The 17,263-nt window shown below is 46.2% G+C and overlaps 7 protein-coding genes across 7 annotated transcripts; 2 read left to right on the forward strand and 5 right to left on the reverse strand.

Annotated features, from left to right (window-relative positions):
- Window positions 1-1,037: 1,037 nt before the first annotated feature.
- Window positions 1,038-4,031, forward strand: V1516DRAFT_615285 (ATP-utilizing chromatin assembly and remodelling N-terminal-domain-containing protein; the record flags this gene model as incomplete). Its single annotated transcript, XM_066919337.1, has 2 exons — window positions 1,038-1,791; window positions 2,062-4,031. Coding segments are annotated over 2 exons (2,724 nt in total), but the record flags the coding sequence as incomplete, so codon positions are not given.
- Window positions 4,032-4,576: 545 nt separating this feature from the next.
- On the reverse strand, window positions 4,577-5,689 carry V1516DRAFT_513593 (tyrosine phosphatase family-domain-containing protein). Its single transcript, XM_066919141.1, has 2 exons — window positions 5,191-5,689; window positions 4,577-5,137 (listed from the first exon to the last, which is right to left on the reverse strand). Exons 1-2 carry the CDS (start codon window positions 5,448-5,450, stop codon window positions 4,609-4,611), a joined length of 789 nt encoding a protein of 262 aa, XP_066775618.1. The 5' UTR covers window positions 5,451-5,689; the 3' UTR covers window positions 4,577-4,608.
- Window positions 5,690-6,195: 506 nt separating this feature from the next.
- V1516DRAFT_679761 (Alpha/Beta hydrolase protein) lies at window positions 6,196-8,812 on the reverse strand (the record flags this gene model as incomplete). Its single annotated transcript, XM_066922983.1, has 3 exons — window positions 8,413-8,812; window positions 8,041-8,332; window positions 6,196-7,969 (listed from the first exon to the last, which is right to left on the reverse strand). Coding segments are annotated over exons 1-3 (2,006 nt in total), but the record flags the coding sequence as incomplete, so codon positions are not given.
- A 78-nt stretch (window positions 8,813-8,890) lies between these two features.
- On the reverse strand, window positions 8,891-9,753 carry V1516DRAFT_679763 (uncharacterized protein). Its single transcript, XM_066922984.1, has 3 exons — window positions 9,527-9,753; window positions 9,326-9,469; window positions 8,891-9,227 (listed from the first exon to the last, which is right to left on the reverse strand). Exons 1-3 carry the CDS (start codon window positions 9,690-9,692, stop codon window positions 9,073-9,075), a joined length of 465 nt encoding a protein of 154 aa, XP_066775620.1. The 5' UTR covers window positions 9,693-9,753; the 3' UTR covers window positions 8,891-9,072.
- Window positions 9,754-11,767: 2,014 nt separating this feature from the next.
- On the reverse strand, window positions 11,768-12,305 carry V1516DRAFT_665933 (uncharacterized protein; the record flags this gene model as incomplete). The annotated part of the gene is made up of 2 exons (XM_066920707.1): window positions 11,768-11,994; window positions 12,089-12,305. The coding sequence occupies 2 exons, from the start codon at window positions 12,303-12,305 to the stop codon at window positions 11,768-11,770; spliced, it is 444 nt and encodes a 147-aa protein (XP_066775621.1).
- Window positions 12,306-14,421: 2,116 nt separating this feature from the next.
- V1516DRAFT_628679 (major facilitator superfamily domain-containing protein) lies at window positions 14,422-16,173 on the reverse strand (the record flags this gene model as incomplete). Its single annotated transcript, XM_066919855.1, has 1 exon — window positions 14,422-16,173. The coding sequence occupies one exon, from the start codon at window positions 16,171-16,173 to the stop codon at window positions 14,422-14,424; it is 1,752 nt and encodes a 583-aa protein (XP_066775622.1).
- A 164-nt stretch (window positions 16,174-16,337) lies between these two features.
- Window positions 16,338-16,822, forward strand: V1516DRAFT_513637 (uncharacterized protein). The gene has a single exon (XM_066919142.1). It carries the CDS (start codon window positions 16,459-16,461, stop codon window positions 16,702-16,704), a length of 246 nt encoding a protein of 81 aa, XP_066775623.1. The 5' UTR covers window positions 16,338-16,458; the 3' UTR covers window positions 16,705-16,822.
- Window positions 16,823-17,263: the final 441 nt, after the last annotated feature.

A 17,263-nucleotide genomic window follows, 5' to 3' on the forward strand; every position in this document is an offset into this window, starting at 1 on the left:
TGAATAGCTATAGACCCTTGAATTTGTCAGTATATGCCTTGACAAAGACACCCACAGGTCGGCTCGGAGTGCGCAGCCATATCCTTACAGGTGATGTCGACTCCCATCACGTGCAATTGGCCAGCTAGTACAAGGATTTCTAATCGCGAGGTTTTGGACGGCATTATGGAATTTTCTCAGCCTAAAGTAATCAATAAGTCGTCTAGATGTTGCTCTCAATTCCTTATATCCAGGTCGCATTGTATTGCCTTGTCGATAGTTAGGGTGAGGGCTTGGGTACGGGCTTGGGTACGGGTCAGGGCTAAGAGCACGCGGAACGCCGCAAGCGCTGTGGTCCACGTGACTGCGGCTTGATGTGCGGCTCGTGCGGTCATCGCTTTAGACGAAGAAGGGACTCAAGATGGCGGACAAGATGAAAGGATGGAGGGGAAGCTGATCAGAGATATGCAATAAAAAAGATAAAAATGGAAGGAGATAGAGATGAACAATAGAATATCCCAAAATTAGACAATTATACCATGTGGTGCAGTCTCTGTGTGGCCAGAACTGCGTTTCCTCATAGTTAACTCGACGCGGTTCTCGTCCGTGGGAACTGGGAATCTTTCCCAACCTCGACCATTTCCTGTTTGGCCGGAGCCAGCGGGTTTTGGTTGTCTTCACACCCGCCCGGATTAGCAAGAGCCAGACGAGTACTGCGAGCTGCTCATTGTTGTTCGATTTTTGCTGAGTTTCGGCTGGTTGGATCTGCTAGAATCCCCTGTTTTTTCCTGTTTCGTTCGTCATCGACTTCGTATTTCTGCTCCTTTGATCAACAAATAATCTTACGCGCCGTGGGTCAACCACTCCTCCTTCTCATGGTACGTTGTTATTGCCCTTGCGGGGCTACAAGTTCGCATCTATTGCGTTGGCGCTTCTATTTATGTTTGCTCTTCTGTTTCCATCGCGACTTGCAGATCGGCCAAGATCACCTTGGCCTGCTCCTGCTTCCATTCCTTCTCTTCGTCTGCGCCCCCATCCACCCTGTCTAACGTGTATAGGTGCTGTTCAAGCGGAAGATCGTCAGACCGCTCCCCGCCCCCGACGCAGAAAATCTGAGTCCGACAATAGGCGTCTGGTATATCCAGCGGACCGGTGAATACTTTCTCGACTACGATGCCTATCTGCGTCGTCTGGACTTCTACAACCAACACAGATTTGTTTGCGAGCTCACAGGTCATTCCAACATGTCTTATTGGGACGCGCTTGATTCAGAAATTTCGGGTTCTCGCAGTGTCGACAGTTTGTTTCCCGAATCTCTTAAAGAGCCCGTTCTTCGTCGCCTCCAGTTCTCAACTACCCCGCGTCTTGACCATCTTGTCGACGAGGTCTACGAGACTTTCAAGTCCGACTTCTATCCAGGTGAACACGCTTTTGCCCTCATCCATAATGACAAGCTAGAGGTTGTCATCCGCGAAAAGGCCCAGTTTAACGCAATACTTCTGCCCAATGGCCAGGCCCGACCAGCTTACGCCAAGTACCGTGTCGAAATGCTTGGCCACGGCCGTGACGGCCAGGAGGATGTTGTCGACGGCTCCCAGCTTTCCCGTGACCGGAAGCGCTTTTCGAAATCAATGCTCAGGACTTTTATCAAAAATGCTTCTTCAAGGGATCCTTGGGCCGGTGCGCCTTGGGTTGTGAAGCCGAAATATGCTCATCTGTATCGCATCGACACTGCTCTTCCTCCCCATCTACGATATAATTCGTCTAAATCCGCATTGCCCTCTAGCAAGCCTGATAAACTTATTTTGGACAGTACTATTTCTGATAAATCGATATCTGGAAAACTTTCTGAAAAATCAGTTTCTTCAAAAGCGAACAATATCACTAGCCCGTCTCATATTCCTTCTGCCCATCTTGCTCCTGCACACTCTTCTCCGACCCATCACGCGCCTACCGACAACCCCCTTTCAGTTCATACTCCTCCGGTGTCACCAACAGTTTTGTCGCGCAAGCCGACTCGAGAGCAAAAACGGCAAGCTGCTCAGGCCTCGCGCCAAGCCGAACGGGAACGGATAGCTCGAGAAAAGCGTGAACTGAAATTGCAACGCAAACAAGAAAAGCAGCGCTTGCAGCTTGAACGTAAGCAGCAGCATCTAAAACAGCAACAGGAAGCACAACAAAATCGGGAGCGCGAACGACAATTACAAGCGGCTACAAACAAGCGACCTGTCTCGTTTGAAGACCTGGACCTAATTCCACTGCTTGATCCGCCATCCACGCGGCCGCACTTCAAAATCGAATCTATGTTTCCTCAGTCTTGCATTTCTTCTTTATTGGAGGTTTGGACATTTCTCAATTTTTTTCATGAACCGTTGACCATTGATCCCTTCTCGTTTGACGACTTATTGGGATGTTTGCTCCATCCGTATATCGACGAACATCCTTGCGAACTATTTGTAGAGATTCACTGTTGTTTGCTAAAGCTCATAGTCGATCGAGATTCTCCTGAATTGGTCATTGATCTGCCAACGAATTTTCAGGCGAAGGAAGGTTCGAATCCGGCTGAGTCGACCGAAAATTCGATTGAAGTTTCTGAAGGTGAAGAAACAGACAATCAGGACGAAGGACAAGATGATGATGATGATGATGATGATGACTATGAAGACGAGGAAGCAAGCAATCGATTGAAAGAAATGACGCGCTGGCGCGAAGGAGGCTGGAAAGAGCGACTTCAGCGATGCTTATTTGTTGGGGGGAGTATGGAACTCATCATAATTAACATTCTCAACACAATTTCCTACGTCGACAAGTGGGCAAAGATGTGCAGCAGAATCGTTGATTTCGTTGCGCCACTAGACATGCCTGCTACGCTTGAGACAGCCAGGAGCCGATATCAGCAGCTGAGTAGCGTTGACAAGTTGCAAGTATTGCAGATTTTGGTCGAGTTGGTGCGGGACTGTAGTGTTGTCCGAGACCATATCGAGTACTGCATGGAGGAGAGCACACGAATCCGCCGCGAACGCCTGGATACACATAAAGAACATAAAGCATTGCTGGAGCATATCCGAGCTTTAGATGAAGAGCGCGAGACATATCTGCCTGCAAAGGTTGATGATACACAGGATGCAGAGGAAGAACCTGACCAGATCAAACTTCGAAGTACTAAGGTACCACCAACAAGAGATGAGGTTGACGCTCAACTATTGAAGACAAATGCCGACTACAAGAAATTAGTGTCTTCCCTCGAAACTGCGCATAAGAAGGTCGAGAAATGTCACGTTGCGCTTAGGCAGGCTGAGATTGATCTGCGCGGGATCGACTGTCAGAGGATGCGACCTTTGGGCAGGGATAGGTATTACAATCGATATTACTGGTTTGAAAACAACGGTTTGCCAACAGATTTGGGCCCAAAAGGATATTTAATGGGCCGTCTTTGGATCCAAGGACCAAGCGAAGAAGACTTGAAAGTTTTTGTTGAAAACGGTATGGCTGCGTACGGAGAGATGACCCTCGACTCCCGCAAGAAGCTTGAGATCCCTGATCAGGGAAACCAGTTCAATGGATCAGATGATTGGGGTTATATTGACCAAGTCGAAGTATTGGACGAGTTGCTCGCATGGCTTGCAAGCAAGGGAATAAGGGAAGCGAAACTCAAAAAGGATATCGAGATTCGGCGCACACGTATTGAATCGCCAATCAGGGCCAGATGTTTGAATTTGGCTCCCATGACAACGACAGAGCTCTCGACAAAATCTCAAACCCCAGCATCGACACCGACGCCAACATCTACCCCACGCGATACACCAGCTCCCGAAGACGAACCCCGACGCACGAACCGTCAGCGACAGCGAAAACGAAACATTCAGGAACCTAACCAAAATGAGACTGAACTTGGAAAGGGAAATGGTTTCCAATTTCTATCATGGCAGAATCAGGCTGCTCGGACAGAGTTGAATGGTAAAACACATTATGAGGCGGGATATAAAAAGTCAGGAGATTTTCTTGCAAATAAGGCAATTAGCTTTGCCTCGACGAGCCTTGCGAGCATTGCATCTCCCTCAATCTCAGTTATGGCAAACAAAAAGTCGAAAACCACAGATCCACCACATTCGAATTCCGCCCAATCCCAACCCCAATCCCGGCCCGCATCAGTGTCCGAATCCGCAACGCCAAGTACGAATGGGAAGAGGTCTGCAAGAGAGGCTAATCCATCGGAGCGTGATCAGCGATATCGACGTCGCGAACGACTCCATCAGGATCCCCCTGCGCAAGAAAGTCCTCGGGAACAAGATGATGCTGATGACAAAATGGTGCGTAGACGACAATCCAGTGCACTTCGGCAACCGAGAATTTTACGGACGCCTTTGCAGAGTAGTTCGATGCGAACTCGGTCTTTTACTGATTCTAGTCCTCCAACATCCAACACGGTTCCCAGGATTGCAAATGAGAAAACATTCATGCGATTGACAAGATCGTCGACGAGGTCTTCTGACCGACAGCAGCTGTCAAGTCCGATCCCGGTCTTTGAAAAACGAGTTACGCGGCGGTCGTCCGGAGTGATATGATTATAATTATGTATCTGTAGGAGGAAATGAGGGTAGTGTACAACAGTGTAAAATAATGGATTAATCACAAATTAACTGAATCTAAACTCGCCATGGACGAAATCCTCCTATTTCCATTTGCATTTGCATTTGCATTTGCATTTCCAATCACACTCCCATTACATGTTCTAAAAGCAGCATGCGAACCGCTCTTCGGATTCGCAGAATACCACTTGATGGGCAACCACTTGTACACTCTTCCTAGCAAGACAACCTCGCGTTCGTCGTACAGTTCAATGAACTGCTGATCCAGCGGTCTGACTTTAGGATGAGCAAACCGACGATACTCGTCAAAAATCATGGTCAGCGACCAATCCTGGAGCTTACGGATACACCCCACTAAACATCCTGTCCGGTGCTTGCCCCGGTTACAATGAATCAGCAGCGGGTGGTTGGCTGGGTTTATTGCTATTTTCAGTGCCTTGGTGATCGTGTCGTCCGATACGTTCACAAACGGCTCTTTGTTTCCTGACATGCCGACTTGAAAAAACTGAATGTTGTTTTCTTTCATGAATTTCATATTTTCCTCCGGATAAGGATCGGGGACGAGAACCCTGATAAATTAGTACAGTTGGCTGGGAAAGGAATACGGGTGCACAAAACTTACAAAATGCTTTTGAAATGTTTGCTCTTGAGATACTCAAAGTTCTCCGCCCGCGGGAACGAGCTCCGGTATATCCCAGGGACAACCATCGAGAAGTTCTCCGGGACTGCCAGGTCCTTCAAATTGTGCTGTGCGTGTGTCTGTCCTGGGACGGTAGTGACAGTATTAGTAGTAGTTATTTGACTTATTCCGGGCGAGACAGAACCATCCGGCTCCTGAATCGCATCCAGAAACGAAGAAATAGTTCCGTCGACGGCCGGCATTGCGATTTGCTCTAAATTACTTGCAATCAGCAATATCGCAAATCCAGTAACAGTATATCCAACTCAATCCGCAATGTCAGCGCGATATTATATCAATCAAATAATCAATCGATCAACAATCAATCAGTCAATTCAATTCAATTAAAATTGATGAATTGACGAAATGACAAGATCACTAGGTCATAGAGTAGACATGTCTAGTAGATGGAACAGGGAAGACAAATTTCAGCGATGCAGTCCGGAGTGTTTGCAATGCCGGACGGGTTATGTAGAATACTTGCACGTTGAACTAATAAACCAGTAATTCGTCTCCCACTTACACGTTGTCTGCAGTTTCTTTAATTTAGTTTGTTGGTTTGATTGTTGGTCGTGATCTATTCGTTGGTCTTCCTAATTCCTTCTTATGCTTGCTGTCTGTTGTAGGCGTATACGGTCTGACGTTTATCGCGGTATGTTTCTGTGATAACTGTATCAATATATTATCCAATCAAATGCAATAGTCCTATTAATCTATGGACATAATTGAATATAATATAATGCAATAAACTTAACGCAAATATGGCAGTAGAAGAATTCAAGTCAACTGGCCACGCTCTCCCAGCACATCCGATGTGATTATGTAATCATTACTTGGAATATTAGCTACGTATGCTAGAACATATATTAGATATATACAAGTAGGCATACATCGGCTTGCATTGGATTGAAAGATTGACACAATAGGCAATATATATATAATTATGTAGCGTACAATTTTAAGGAAATTGAGGATATTATTAATCGGATATAGAATGTACAATAGAGTATAAAGTACCTCTATCAAATCCTATATACCATATCGACGTAAAAATATACAGTACAATCAGAATATGGATAAATAATAATAGGTTACATGGATTTATAACAGAGTTAGCGATAATACGATATACAATGTAAATATGTTCAATTCAATGCATTACCATTCACTTAACAATCTATCAACCAAGCATCAGTAACAATCACCTACTTTCACTCGACGACCGCACTGACAACGGCCGAGCCAACGACGGCTCCGATTCTGACCCTAACTCATCCGACGATCGCGAAGAAGGCTCTTGGTAGACCAATCTCCGCTCCATCTCATCTGAGGTGACAAGTGGGCTCTCAACAACAAGTTCATCCAACTCGTTGTCTTCTCCATGACTCAACTGACTTGGATTGCTTACCGCACGAGCAGGAGCAGTTGTCGAACTTGAATTCCGATCCCCAAATGCCGCTGCCGCTGCAGCAGTGGTCGTTGTGCCATCTTCAAGACGTATCATGGTATCTTGCTTGGCAAATCCGACGGTCCGATAACCACCAAGTCTGGCAACACGGCGCTGGTAGAGCAAGAATGCAGCAAATCCAAGCGCGGCTAGCGAAACAATAACAAGGGCAAGCTCGCCGGCACGGAAGTAAGCAGCCCGCATGGCGTCTTTAATTTTGTCGTTTTCGTCCTTCTGATCACTGCTGTCATTGTCATTGTCGTCAGACGGCGTAGTCGAATTATCATCACCGACAACGCCTTTCGAGACTTCACCAGTGTGGGAAAAGTCGACCCCCAAAAACCGGTGAAACATGTCTCGCGCAGCCAGAGGCTGATCGACAGGAACCATGTGAGAAGCATTGTAGACCAAGACGTAGGTCAGATTGCGCGCAGTCTGGTATAATCCTACAGGCTCGCCGTCGTATGTCCAGGGCAACCGGGGTGCCCAGGCGCCACCTGCGGCCTCTTCAAAGCCGGTTGCACCACTCCAGGACATCTTACCGATTAGGTCTTCGTTTCCGAGATGATTGCAAATCATGTCTTGGTCGCCATTAAACATAAGCACGGGGATCTGCTCAAGAATTCCGGGGAGCAGGTCAACAGTTGGTTTTGACCTTTTCGCTGTAAACTCGCGGGAGACGGCACCGGAACATTCGGACCAGCCGGGCTTATTGTTAACATTGATGTGAAGGGCAGCCTTAATCTCGTCCGTCCGTAGATATGGGGTCACGGATTCAAGGTCCTCAGGCCAGTTTGAACCACAGTCCGGATACGTGTCGAACTTGCGGACGTCGTACATGTTGTAGCAAACTTTATTATCTTTTGCCTTCGATAGCTTTGATTCTTCTAAAATGATGTCCAGAATGCCTTCGCAAGAGTCGACTGTGATCCGTACGCCGTTATCGCTCAGGTCCTTGACGCATTTGTCAATCTGTGCATCGACTTTGCGTGCGCTGGTGCTGTCGCTCTTGATCAGCCCATTCTGGTAAGCAAACGGAGCGTATGAGAGATACTGCCGGACAGGGTCGATCCAGCCATTGCCTAGGAGAATTCCTTTCAAAGGGTATCTCACGTCCGTTGAAGTGGAATTACTGTTCCTATCCAAAATTGCCTGTGCAATATAAGGAATATAAGTGCCCGCGTACGACTCACCAGCAATGTAGAGGTCATCGGCCAGATACTGAGGAAATATGCTGAAAAACTTGTCCATGAAAGTCAGGAAGTCCGCAGTCATCTGAGCAGTCAGCAGCAATTACAAAGACTAAGAGTACTAGGAGCAATAGCACATAAAATCTAAATACATACCTCGTCGAGCTCATGTAAATAACTGTCCGTGTCGACGTAGCTGAAGCCGGTTCCAATTGGATTATCGACAAAAAGCATATTTGAGTATTGGTTCCAGCGGCCTTCGTTGAAATATAATGTGCCATCCTTGTTAACACGATAGGGACCAACCTCCATCATGGCTCCGTCCATGGATGAGCAACCGGGCCCACCGTTGAGCCAGATCACCGTTCGCTGCTTCTCAGCAATGTGCTCGTTCTCAAACATCCAGAAAAAAATATTGCCATTGTGTTCCGGCTTGATCTCGATGTGTCTGGGACATTAGCTAAGATGAAACATCACCAGATCAGTCAGACGAAGGCCTTGCAGCCAGACCTACGCAAGTCAACTCACCCAGCATACATCCGTGGCGACCCGCTCGACGGCGCACCAGGCAACGAAGAAACGTAGAAATCTTTAGCAGACTCAGACGAAGAGGCAGCGACAAAATCGGCCACAAACAGAACCAAGTACAGCGCACCGAACCCAAGTAGATAGGCCAGGCTTCTCGGGCGATGCGGGAGCAGCCAGCTCAAGCCTACTGAATGCATTCTAGTCGAGATCTGTATGAATCAGAATGAGTCCGGCTGAAAACTGTAATAGAAAGAAGGGGTCCGAGGTCAAAAATCCAGACGAAACTGTGAAGTTGTAGCAGAATTTCAGGAGAAAGTCGACGACAAATTACAGAAAACCTCAATGACGATGGCCCATGATCAATCAGGAAAGAGATTCAGGACGACGACCTTGGTAAGGGGCGTCGGTTGGGAGTATAATTATTGTGGGGATTTAGATGGGGCAATATTGAAGGTTTAGAAGTAATAATTATAGGTGGGTTTGACCCCGAGACAGCTACTGCAACCTCCTGCGCCACGAATTGACTTCGAGCTGGTATACCAAAGTATCTTTAATGTGAAGATGTAGATGATCAGATTACAAAAGATTGCTGATGATATTATTTGATTTGTGATTATACAGTAAGATATAGCTTAAATATATTTCATCCAATGATAACAATTAGACTCGCAAGGCATCTGGATCCGGAAAGAAAAACTCTTTGCCGTACATGGCTGCGTTGCCCGCAGCTGCCAGACTGAGCACGGCTGCCCAAGGATGGCGGATTGCACGGAATCCATGCTGTCCATTAGCCATAAGATACATGATACTCCAAGCTGATTTGTTAGTTTTAGTGTATCGTCTTGACAGAAGCTATCTGAGAGACCTTAGAGTAAGGTATTGACGCAGACGCCGGGAAAACTGTAGTAAATACCTGAGATGAAACCTCCTCCGTTAACTGGATCGCCATCAAAAATCATGTATCCTCCAAGGCCGATGAGCGAGCTGAACCCAACACAGCTCAGAGGCCGAGGCAGATATCCCGGAATTGATCTTGCCCGCGGAGTAGTTGCAAGCACTATCGAGGTTCGTTAGTCCAGTTTGCCCAATTATTCGGGGTCAAAATAGTGCTCACATGCAGTCGAAAACGTCCACGCAGGGATCGGCGTGATCGCAAGTCGCGAGATCATTACGCTGATGGGCGACGTCTCCGGACCAGACGCGGAGCCAGAAGAAGATTCTGGCTGCACTGCAACGTCGTCCATCGGCTGTTGAACGATTTTCGGTGCTTCCTTTGCCATCTAGACGTTGTGCTTTTGTTCATGAAGTCTTCCCCGAGATCTCTGCATCCGAGATATACAATGTCACATCTCAACCTCGTCACGTGAAATAGTCGGGGTAAAAATTGATCACGTGAGAGGAACGCCGAGGGATCGAGTACCGAACAGGTGTCGTGAGAAAGAAAATTTGCAATTCATTGCTGATCGTCTGACCTGGATAGAGTCTGAAGAAATCTTTTGAGATTCTTTTAGTTGTTTAGATAGAGAAAATTAGACTTGTTTTAAAGAATTCCAAGGACAAGTCCAGTTCTACGTTGAAGGGCGTCGATCGTATATAATATCGTCATTTTATCCTGTTAACTCCGTCTTATAGAAAAGTAGTAGAGTCCCAATCCAATACCTATTCAGATTCAGTCTGAACGGTGCAGTCTGCCCCTATAATCCGGCTAGTTGAGCACTGTTTAACTATTTATGCAGATTTATCTAAAGACACGTAAATCTAGCTGCATCGATATAGACGTGAACTAGGAACCATGCCAGCGGAACCATGCCAGCGCATCTCAAGCATTTGTGGTTGAGTGTAAATTTCGTCGAAAGTTACCCCATGTAGTTCCGACATAATATACGAAGTTGTTACACGGTAAGGAAATTAAATATACAGCAAAAAAACTCATGGCATATGCTACCTGATTGGAACGAGTGCACTATTGGATGGGCAATGGTCAGATTTCCAGTCTGACTCTTCGGCTTCAGTAACAGAAGCATTACGTTCAGCATGAATAGTTACTGACATATATTGCTATTCACATGTTGCTATGTCGTTCTACTCTATCTCGGTAGCTTCATTGATAGCATGGAAAAACTTTTCTTTGCATGGATGTCTCGTCGAGATGAACCAGCCAGCCAGCGAAATAAACAGAGTACCCGATCAGGAAGATTGTAAACAAGAGGTCTCAGCTTTATCACTATTCCAAATCTGGCGATGCCCAGTCTGGATTCTCTTCACTATTGAGGGCTTATTTTTTTATCTACAAATGCAAAAATAATTATGCAAAATATATAAATACAAGAAAGGAAAAAAATAGAGATAAAAATAAATGTATGTAAAATTAAGAAAATCTCTATTTATATTCGGTCTATTTTTATTCCTTGACAAATGCCCATTCTTCGCAACGTCGAAGCCAACGTCGGCGATCTTCAGGAACACTGGGAATACGAACAATAATATCCATAGATTCACAAGAAAGCAGTGCTCGGTTCAGATGACCAGTGAGATCTCAGTAATAAAGTAAATCGCTTCTAGAAATAGTCTACTGCACGACAGAAGTTCTTGCAAGTTGATGAAATCAAAAACCTTTCACATTACTCGAATGTAGTTATACCTTCTATCCCACGCTTCAACTTCTACATGCAAAATATATTCGATGCGACTCGGCCAATTACCTCCATTCGTCTTCTTATATTCTTCCACATTCACTTTATTCATCCATCGTCATCGTCAATTAATCTCAATGCTCGAGCATCCAAAACGATACCAGATCACCCAATAGCGCACGATAATAAAAAATAGATAAAGTTAGGCTCCACCAACTCTTTAAACGTCATAAAACCAGCGTCACCGCAAAGCCACGAGAGAACTGAATTAAAACGAACTGGCCACGAGCTCGAGCAAACCGAGCAGGATAAGGGTTGTTGCAAGGGGCGACCACAGATAAGCCCAGATTTTGTGACTGCAACAACCGTGAGCGCAACTAAAGACTGAGGCTGTAGATATTATAAGACGTTAAAAAATAAGCGACCTGCGACAAAAGATGCAAAAACCAGAAACAAAAATAAAAGATCAGAAAAGAAAACAAGAAAAAATCATGATGGAACTCCTCGGATTCCAATTAGTTCAAGTGTATAACATTGAGGACGATTATGCGGTTATACACCATATGCAGGATGCATGACGAAACAAACACGATGAAAAAAAATGATCAAACGCCAAAACCAAGCACAAGCAACAATGATATGCAAAACATGACATAGAGTAGCACCACAGTGTTATAAAAATATGAAAAGATTATCATAACACAACCGTAATAGTAATAGCTTCAATCCATTCGCAACCGGTCCTCGGATGACATGAGCGCGAAAAGCTTTTCGAAGGCACCGACCGGCTTGACAAACCTCTCCTTGGACTGGTACACCCCAGAGCCCGGAGAGCTGAAAATTGACGACGAAGACGACGCCGGCGAAATCGCACTGAATGTCGGACTTGCTTGTTGCGGAGGCGTCACCGAGACCGGCAGAAGACTATCTTTCCTTCTAGTCGAAAGGGCTGGATGGTGGTTAGCATTTGCAGAGTTTACGGTGCGCTGCAGTCGCCGTGCGACGCAAGCGACTTATCTAGCAGCGGTGCTGCAACAACCCACCTTTCAACACCACATATATCATCGATCCACCAACAAAAATGAACAGAACGACGCCTGCGAGACCTGCGAATCCGGCGACATCGTTTGCGCCGGCTGCAAGGAGCGAGTTCTGGGTTGACGACGATACGGCGAGTCCTCCAGAGTAGTCTGACGAGTAGAACTTGTCTCGCAGAAGATGTTCCTGGATAATGCGCTCGTCGACAGTTTCCGGGACCATGGCAGCCAAATTATTTCTTATATTCTGGAAGACTTGATTGTATGTATTCGAACCAGACGTCTCTCTGGAATCGTCGTGTGTCTTCGTCTGCCAAATCGATGGCTCGAAAATCCGGCCAAAAATAAAATAGCCCGTCCGTCCCACTGCGTTATATCTGTTCACGACGGGCTCTCAACAGTCGGCCGTCCAAAACACAGGTCACGAGACAGGAGCCAAAGTTTTGCATGAGCTTGTCTGGTTGTGATCCCCAGCCACCATAGCCACGCCAAGTTCCTAGTTTAGTCGCTTTAAAGACTAGCGCGCGGCTGATCGTGTTTCATTCTCTAGGCTTGCACGGCCGCTCGCCGTACAAAGTTGCCATGGCAACGCACTCGGCCCGGCTGCGAAATAGGCTGCGCCACATGCAGTGCATAAATTAGATGAATTGGTCCATGACGTCGATCGAGGATAATATGGTTTCCTGTTTGGACAACGACCTGGCTGCGACTTGGCTGGTAATACGAGGCCGAGACGAGGACGATAAAGCGAGCACTAATTTGCATTGAGTAAGGATGTTTAGGTTGGCAGGCATTCGCGAGAGGAGATTGAGAGAACCAGTTAATTTCTCACGATCGTTTCCTGCGTTCTTTGTTCGGTGCAGCGTTCTGCAGCTAGAATTCACTTTTCTCAACGCCCGCCTTTGGAATTGAGCCGCACAAGGGCCACTCGACAATAGCGATACGTAATCTGTCTCGTGGATGACCTCTAAGGAACTTTAACTTTGTCTTTTCGATATCTAGTGTGCTAGTGTTCTTATTTCTTTGTTTAATCGTACATGTTTCGCTCTTATATTAGCTTGAATTGCCAATTTCTTTGTCGGTGAGCTCGCTGACGGAATATTTGGGCCGTTGCAGGTTCCCTGGGCCGTCCGACTGTTCATAAGTTCATGAACTAGTGAACGTGCTCTGCAGCACAACGCACATCTATGCAGTTCATTGCTAGTTCGTCCACTTTCTTATCGACACATACTGTTTTACGCATGGACAGCGATATTGATTTGGCGGCATGCAACTGTTCACAGCGTCAGAAGAGAGATTTTCACAAGTCATAATCCAGCTATCTTATCATAGGTGTTTCACTGAACGCGGCCCGTCGGAGCGTAAATCTAAGATTGCAATAAAATACATATTTCATGGGTCGACCAAAAGTCCTAAGTACAGGGTCCATTTTTCCGCCGTCAGATCACTAGCCTTTGGAATCGATGACCCACATCAATCTTGCGCTGTGGTGAAGCCCTCATTCACTATTTCCCTATTCTACTTCCGCACTAGACTTCCACACTAGATTTCTCCGGCTTTCTGTAAAATACACACCCTTCTGTTGATGAATCTTTAGATTATTTGTTCTAGCGATAATCTGTGCTGCTTCTCCGAACATTACATCCTGAGGAAAGAGTGAACAGTCTGTTCAGCTCGGACTTCCTTCGCAACTACCTTCATAAATGGGTTTCCAAAGAGTACTAAATACCCAAATTATGATCTAATGCAGCCACCTGCAATTTGACCAGTGAAGGTGCGGGCTCATATTTATCACAGTTCTGTTCCGTCCTACTACCGACCGGATACCCGGAAACCAGGTTGAAAAGATCTATATGTCTCTGATCGCTCTCTCAGAATTCTCGATGAAAGCTCTTTACTACTGCAGCAATATGCCATGTCTATTTCATCTGGTTGTCTAGGCACGAAAGCCAGTGTACATGTCTCATCCAAACTCGGTGAACGAGAACCAGCACATATTTTCCAGACAATAGAAGTCCTTAATCTTGAACCTCGATTGATCCCGATAGTTTACTAGAGCCATTATAAGCCCAGAAAAGTAGTCTATTCAGCCAACGCATTCCGCACACAATTCTCATTACTTTACCAGATACTTAAGACCAATTTCTGGAGAGAGCGCCAAGAATCATCGCATATCCCATTATATCCATAAATAAAATAACATGCAAATATATAACCATTAATGGTAAACCAGCTACACTAAAAAGTACACTTCTCAACAATACCCAAAATATAATTGCAATTTAAAATACAGCGCTTGTTCAAATATCAAATAATTTATATCTATGCAAATTTGGAGTCTAATATTTCTCTCGCTGCGCTTCGATATCTTCTATCTTCTCCATCGACTCCGAATCTTCTACCGTGTTTATATCTGTGATATCCTCTTCTCCATTTGACTTCTCCATTGTTGTCTGTACTTGCTCTTCATTTAGCGCTTCTGTTCCTGCTGTAATAGCCGCCGCCTCTGCCGCCGCTGCTGCCGCTGCCGCTTCCTTCTCCTCCTTACGCTCTAACCCAGTTTCCTTGACAAACACACAGAGCAGCAGTGATATAGCCATCATGGGAACCATGTAAGCAAAGATAGCACGATGAGCAGTTGCGTATGCCTTTCTCACAGAGCGCACCTGAGACGCACTTAGGCCGCTCAAGTCGGGGACCGCATAGACACTCTCGGCCATCTGTCTTTTAGTATAATCAGGAACGTCGTCCGGAATATTACCGAGCAAAACGTTCGAAAGCAATGCGGATGCAATGGCCAGACCTACTGCTGCGCCCATGGACCGAACGACGTTGCGGACCGAGATGATGACTGCTCGGTTGGCTTTGGATGAATTTGCCTGTAACGCTATCAGAGATGGCTGGAAAGTGAATGCAATACCTATGCTCTGAATAATGAGTGGAATCGCCAGAAAACCGGACCGGGTGTGGTCATTGAAAATGGCTAGCTGGACTGACGTTGCTATCGTGAGGAACAAATATCCAACCCAGATCACGATCGCATATCTGCCAGTCTTGCTAATGAAAATGCCGGCAAGCGACGACGCGAACGCCTGAGGCATGACCATTGGCAGTAGCATGATGGCGGAAAATATCTTTGAATATCCCCGCGCGTTTTGGTAGTAAACTGGTAAGAAGCTGACCTGCACATAGTATACAGCGCCGGAACAGAAAATTTGGATAAACATAGCCGATCGGATCTTGCTCTTGAACAGTTGTAGTGGAATCATTGGAAGCTTGGCGATCCGTGCTTCAATGTAGATAAACACAACTAAGGCGAGAACGCCAATGCAGAAGAAGGCAATTACAAACCCGCTGTTCCATGCCCAAGTGGTGCCACCGCTGGTGATGGGAATCAGCAGGAAAATGACAGATATCGAGGAAACCAAGATACCCAGAAAGTCGACTTGCTTGAGCTTCTCAACGTAGTGGCCTGAACTGAGCTTCAGCGGGATGATAAAGTATGCAACGATGAGCGCGCCCAGACCCAAAGGACCAATAATGTAAAACAGAGTTCGCCAGGACGAATGGTCGATCAGGGCCGCAGCAATGAACGGACCAACGGTGTTTGCAGTTCCAATGGTGCTTCCGAGAATTCCTTGGTACTTGCCTCGCTGCTGGAGGGTGACAATGTCGGAAATGATAATCATCGTGAGCGCGTTGATACCTCCCGAAGCGATACCCGAGAAACCGCGAAAGACATAGAGCTGAGCAGGCGTCTGCGCAAATCCGCAGCACAAGTCTGAAATGAAAAAAACTAGCAATGCGGAGAGGAAGATGTATTTTCGGCCAAAAATGTCCGAAAGTCGGCCATACAGCACCTGAAAGGTCGTGTTACCAATCATGGTCGACGTCGACGCCCACGACACAGTTGTCTCTGCGTTTAGATCCTCGCCAATCGCAGGTAACATTTCACCGAGTGCGGACTGATCAATGTAGCTGACCAACAGTGAACATGACATTGCTGCAAACACAATCAGCACTCTCGACGCAGGCAATATATTGGTCTGGTCCTCCAACGCTTTCTCGGCCTTCATCTGCTCATGTTTCATGGAAGGTCCATGGCTACCGTCTGTTTCTTTTTCCACTTCCATTTTCTGTATCGGCAGTTCTGTTTGCCTACTGCTGTCGCGTGCTTGTAGATCCCGTCCTTTGTGTGCGCTGTCCGTGGAGTATTGGATTCTTCTGCGGTTCTGCGACTACTCTGACTGATGTCACGTCTGTAGAGTGCTTTCCCTGAATCCAATAGCACCTCAAGGACCTCAAACTCAGCAAACTCTGAAAAATGTCATTTCCACTCATAAACCAAGTCCTGTGGAACTCATCTCACTCATTATATGTCTTTTCTCTCAAGTGGTGGGCTGCTTGTAATCGCTCTATGTCCGAGCTCGAATGCTTTCTCGGAATTCCCGACCGCGAACCGGTTCCTGCTTATCGGCTCGGAATTGCCTACGATGACTCAACCGCTCTTCGGCTTTTGCTTCTATAATTCTAACGCGTTGCGAACTTATCCAAATCTTTTTCATTTTCTGATCAACTGTTATTATCAACTGTTTTGCAATCAGAAAGTGATTTCGCACTAAGTAGTACTTCAAGATTATATAATCTTTTCCGACAAGCTCGGAACAGGGTCCAGCCGCGCTTGACTCACTCCAGCCTCGGACGGCGTAGTGTCAGCACTGGTGTTTGTGTACATAGCCTCTTGGTTTGGGTGGAGTTAAGTCTTTGGTTGAACGGTCGAGACCAGACGAAAGAGAGCACACTATAACCATACGAAGTTAGGAATATGCTTTCCAAAGAACGTTTTTATTGACCATAAATGAACGGAATAGCTTGTGTATTTGAGCGCGATAAAACCTCTCAACGCTTTGGTGTATGTCACCACACTGTAGTGGATGCTCAAAGCAAGAATAGCGAAGCAAAATGGGAGAGTTTCATAGTGTGCTTACATTGGATACTTGCATACCTTACTTCAGTTGCATTGTCCCCGCAGCTCCTGAGATGACCGCTCTTCTTTAGCATCTAATATCAAAGATTTTTGCTTTTCAGACTTCTAGCAAGTTTGGGTCGGCGAACTGCGGGTTCTCTTCTGCTCCCGGCCCTCAAGCTATATCAAGTACTTATTGTCAGTTGCCGCAAGAG

This window comes from Lipomyces oligophaga (genome assembly GCF_038497815.1).
Source record: "Lipomyces oligophaga strain CBS 7107 unplaced genomic scaffold V1516scaffold_7, whole genome shotgun sequence".
NCBI lineage: Eukaryota > Fungi > Ascomycota > Lipomycetes > Lipomycetales > Lipomycetaceae > Lipomyces > [Lipomyces] oligophaga.

Bases quoted from the DNA above. Each gene is read 5' to 3' on its own strand.
- V1516DRAFT_513593 (XM_066919141.1), bottom strand. From the start codon at position 5,450: ATGCCGGCCGTCGACGGAACTATTTCTTCGTTTCTGGATGCGATTCAG. The intron at 5,138-5,190 runs GTAAGTTTTGTG...CTAATTTATCAG, and splicing joins AAACATTTCAAAAGCATTTT to GGTTCTCGTCCCCGATCCTT.
- V1516DRAFT_679763 (XM_066922984.1), bottom strand. From the start codon at position 9,692: ATGGCAAAGGAAGCACCGAAAATCGTTCAACAGCCGATGGACGACGTT. The intron at 9,470-9,526 runs GTGAGCACTATT...GAACCTCGATAG, and splicing joins GTGGACGTTTTCGACTGCAT to TGCTTGCAACTACTCCGCGG. The intron at 9,228-9,325 runs GTATTTACTACA...CTAACAAATCAG, and splicing joins CGGAGGAGGTTTCATCTCAG to CTTGGAGTATCATGTATCTT.
- V1516DRAFT_513637 (XM_066919142.1), top strand. From the start codon at position 16,459: ATGTCTTTTCTCTCAAGTGGTGGGCTGCTTGTAATCGCTCTATGTCCG.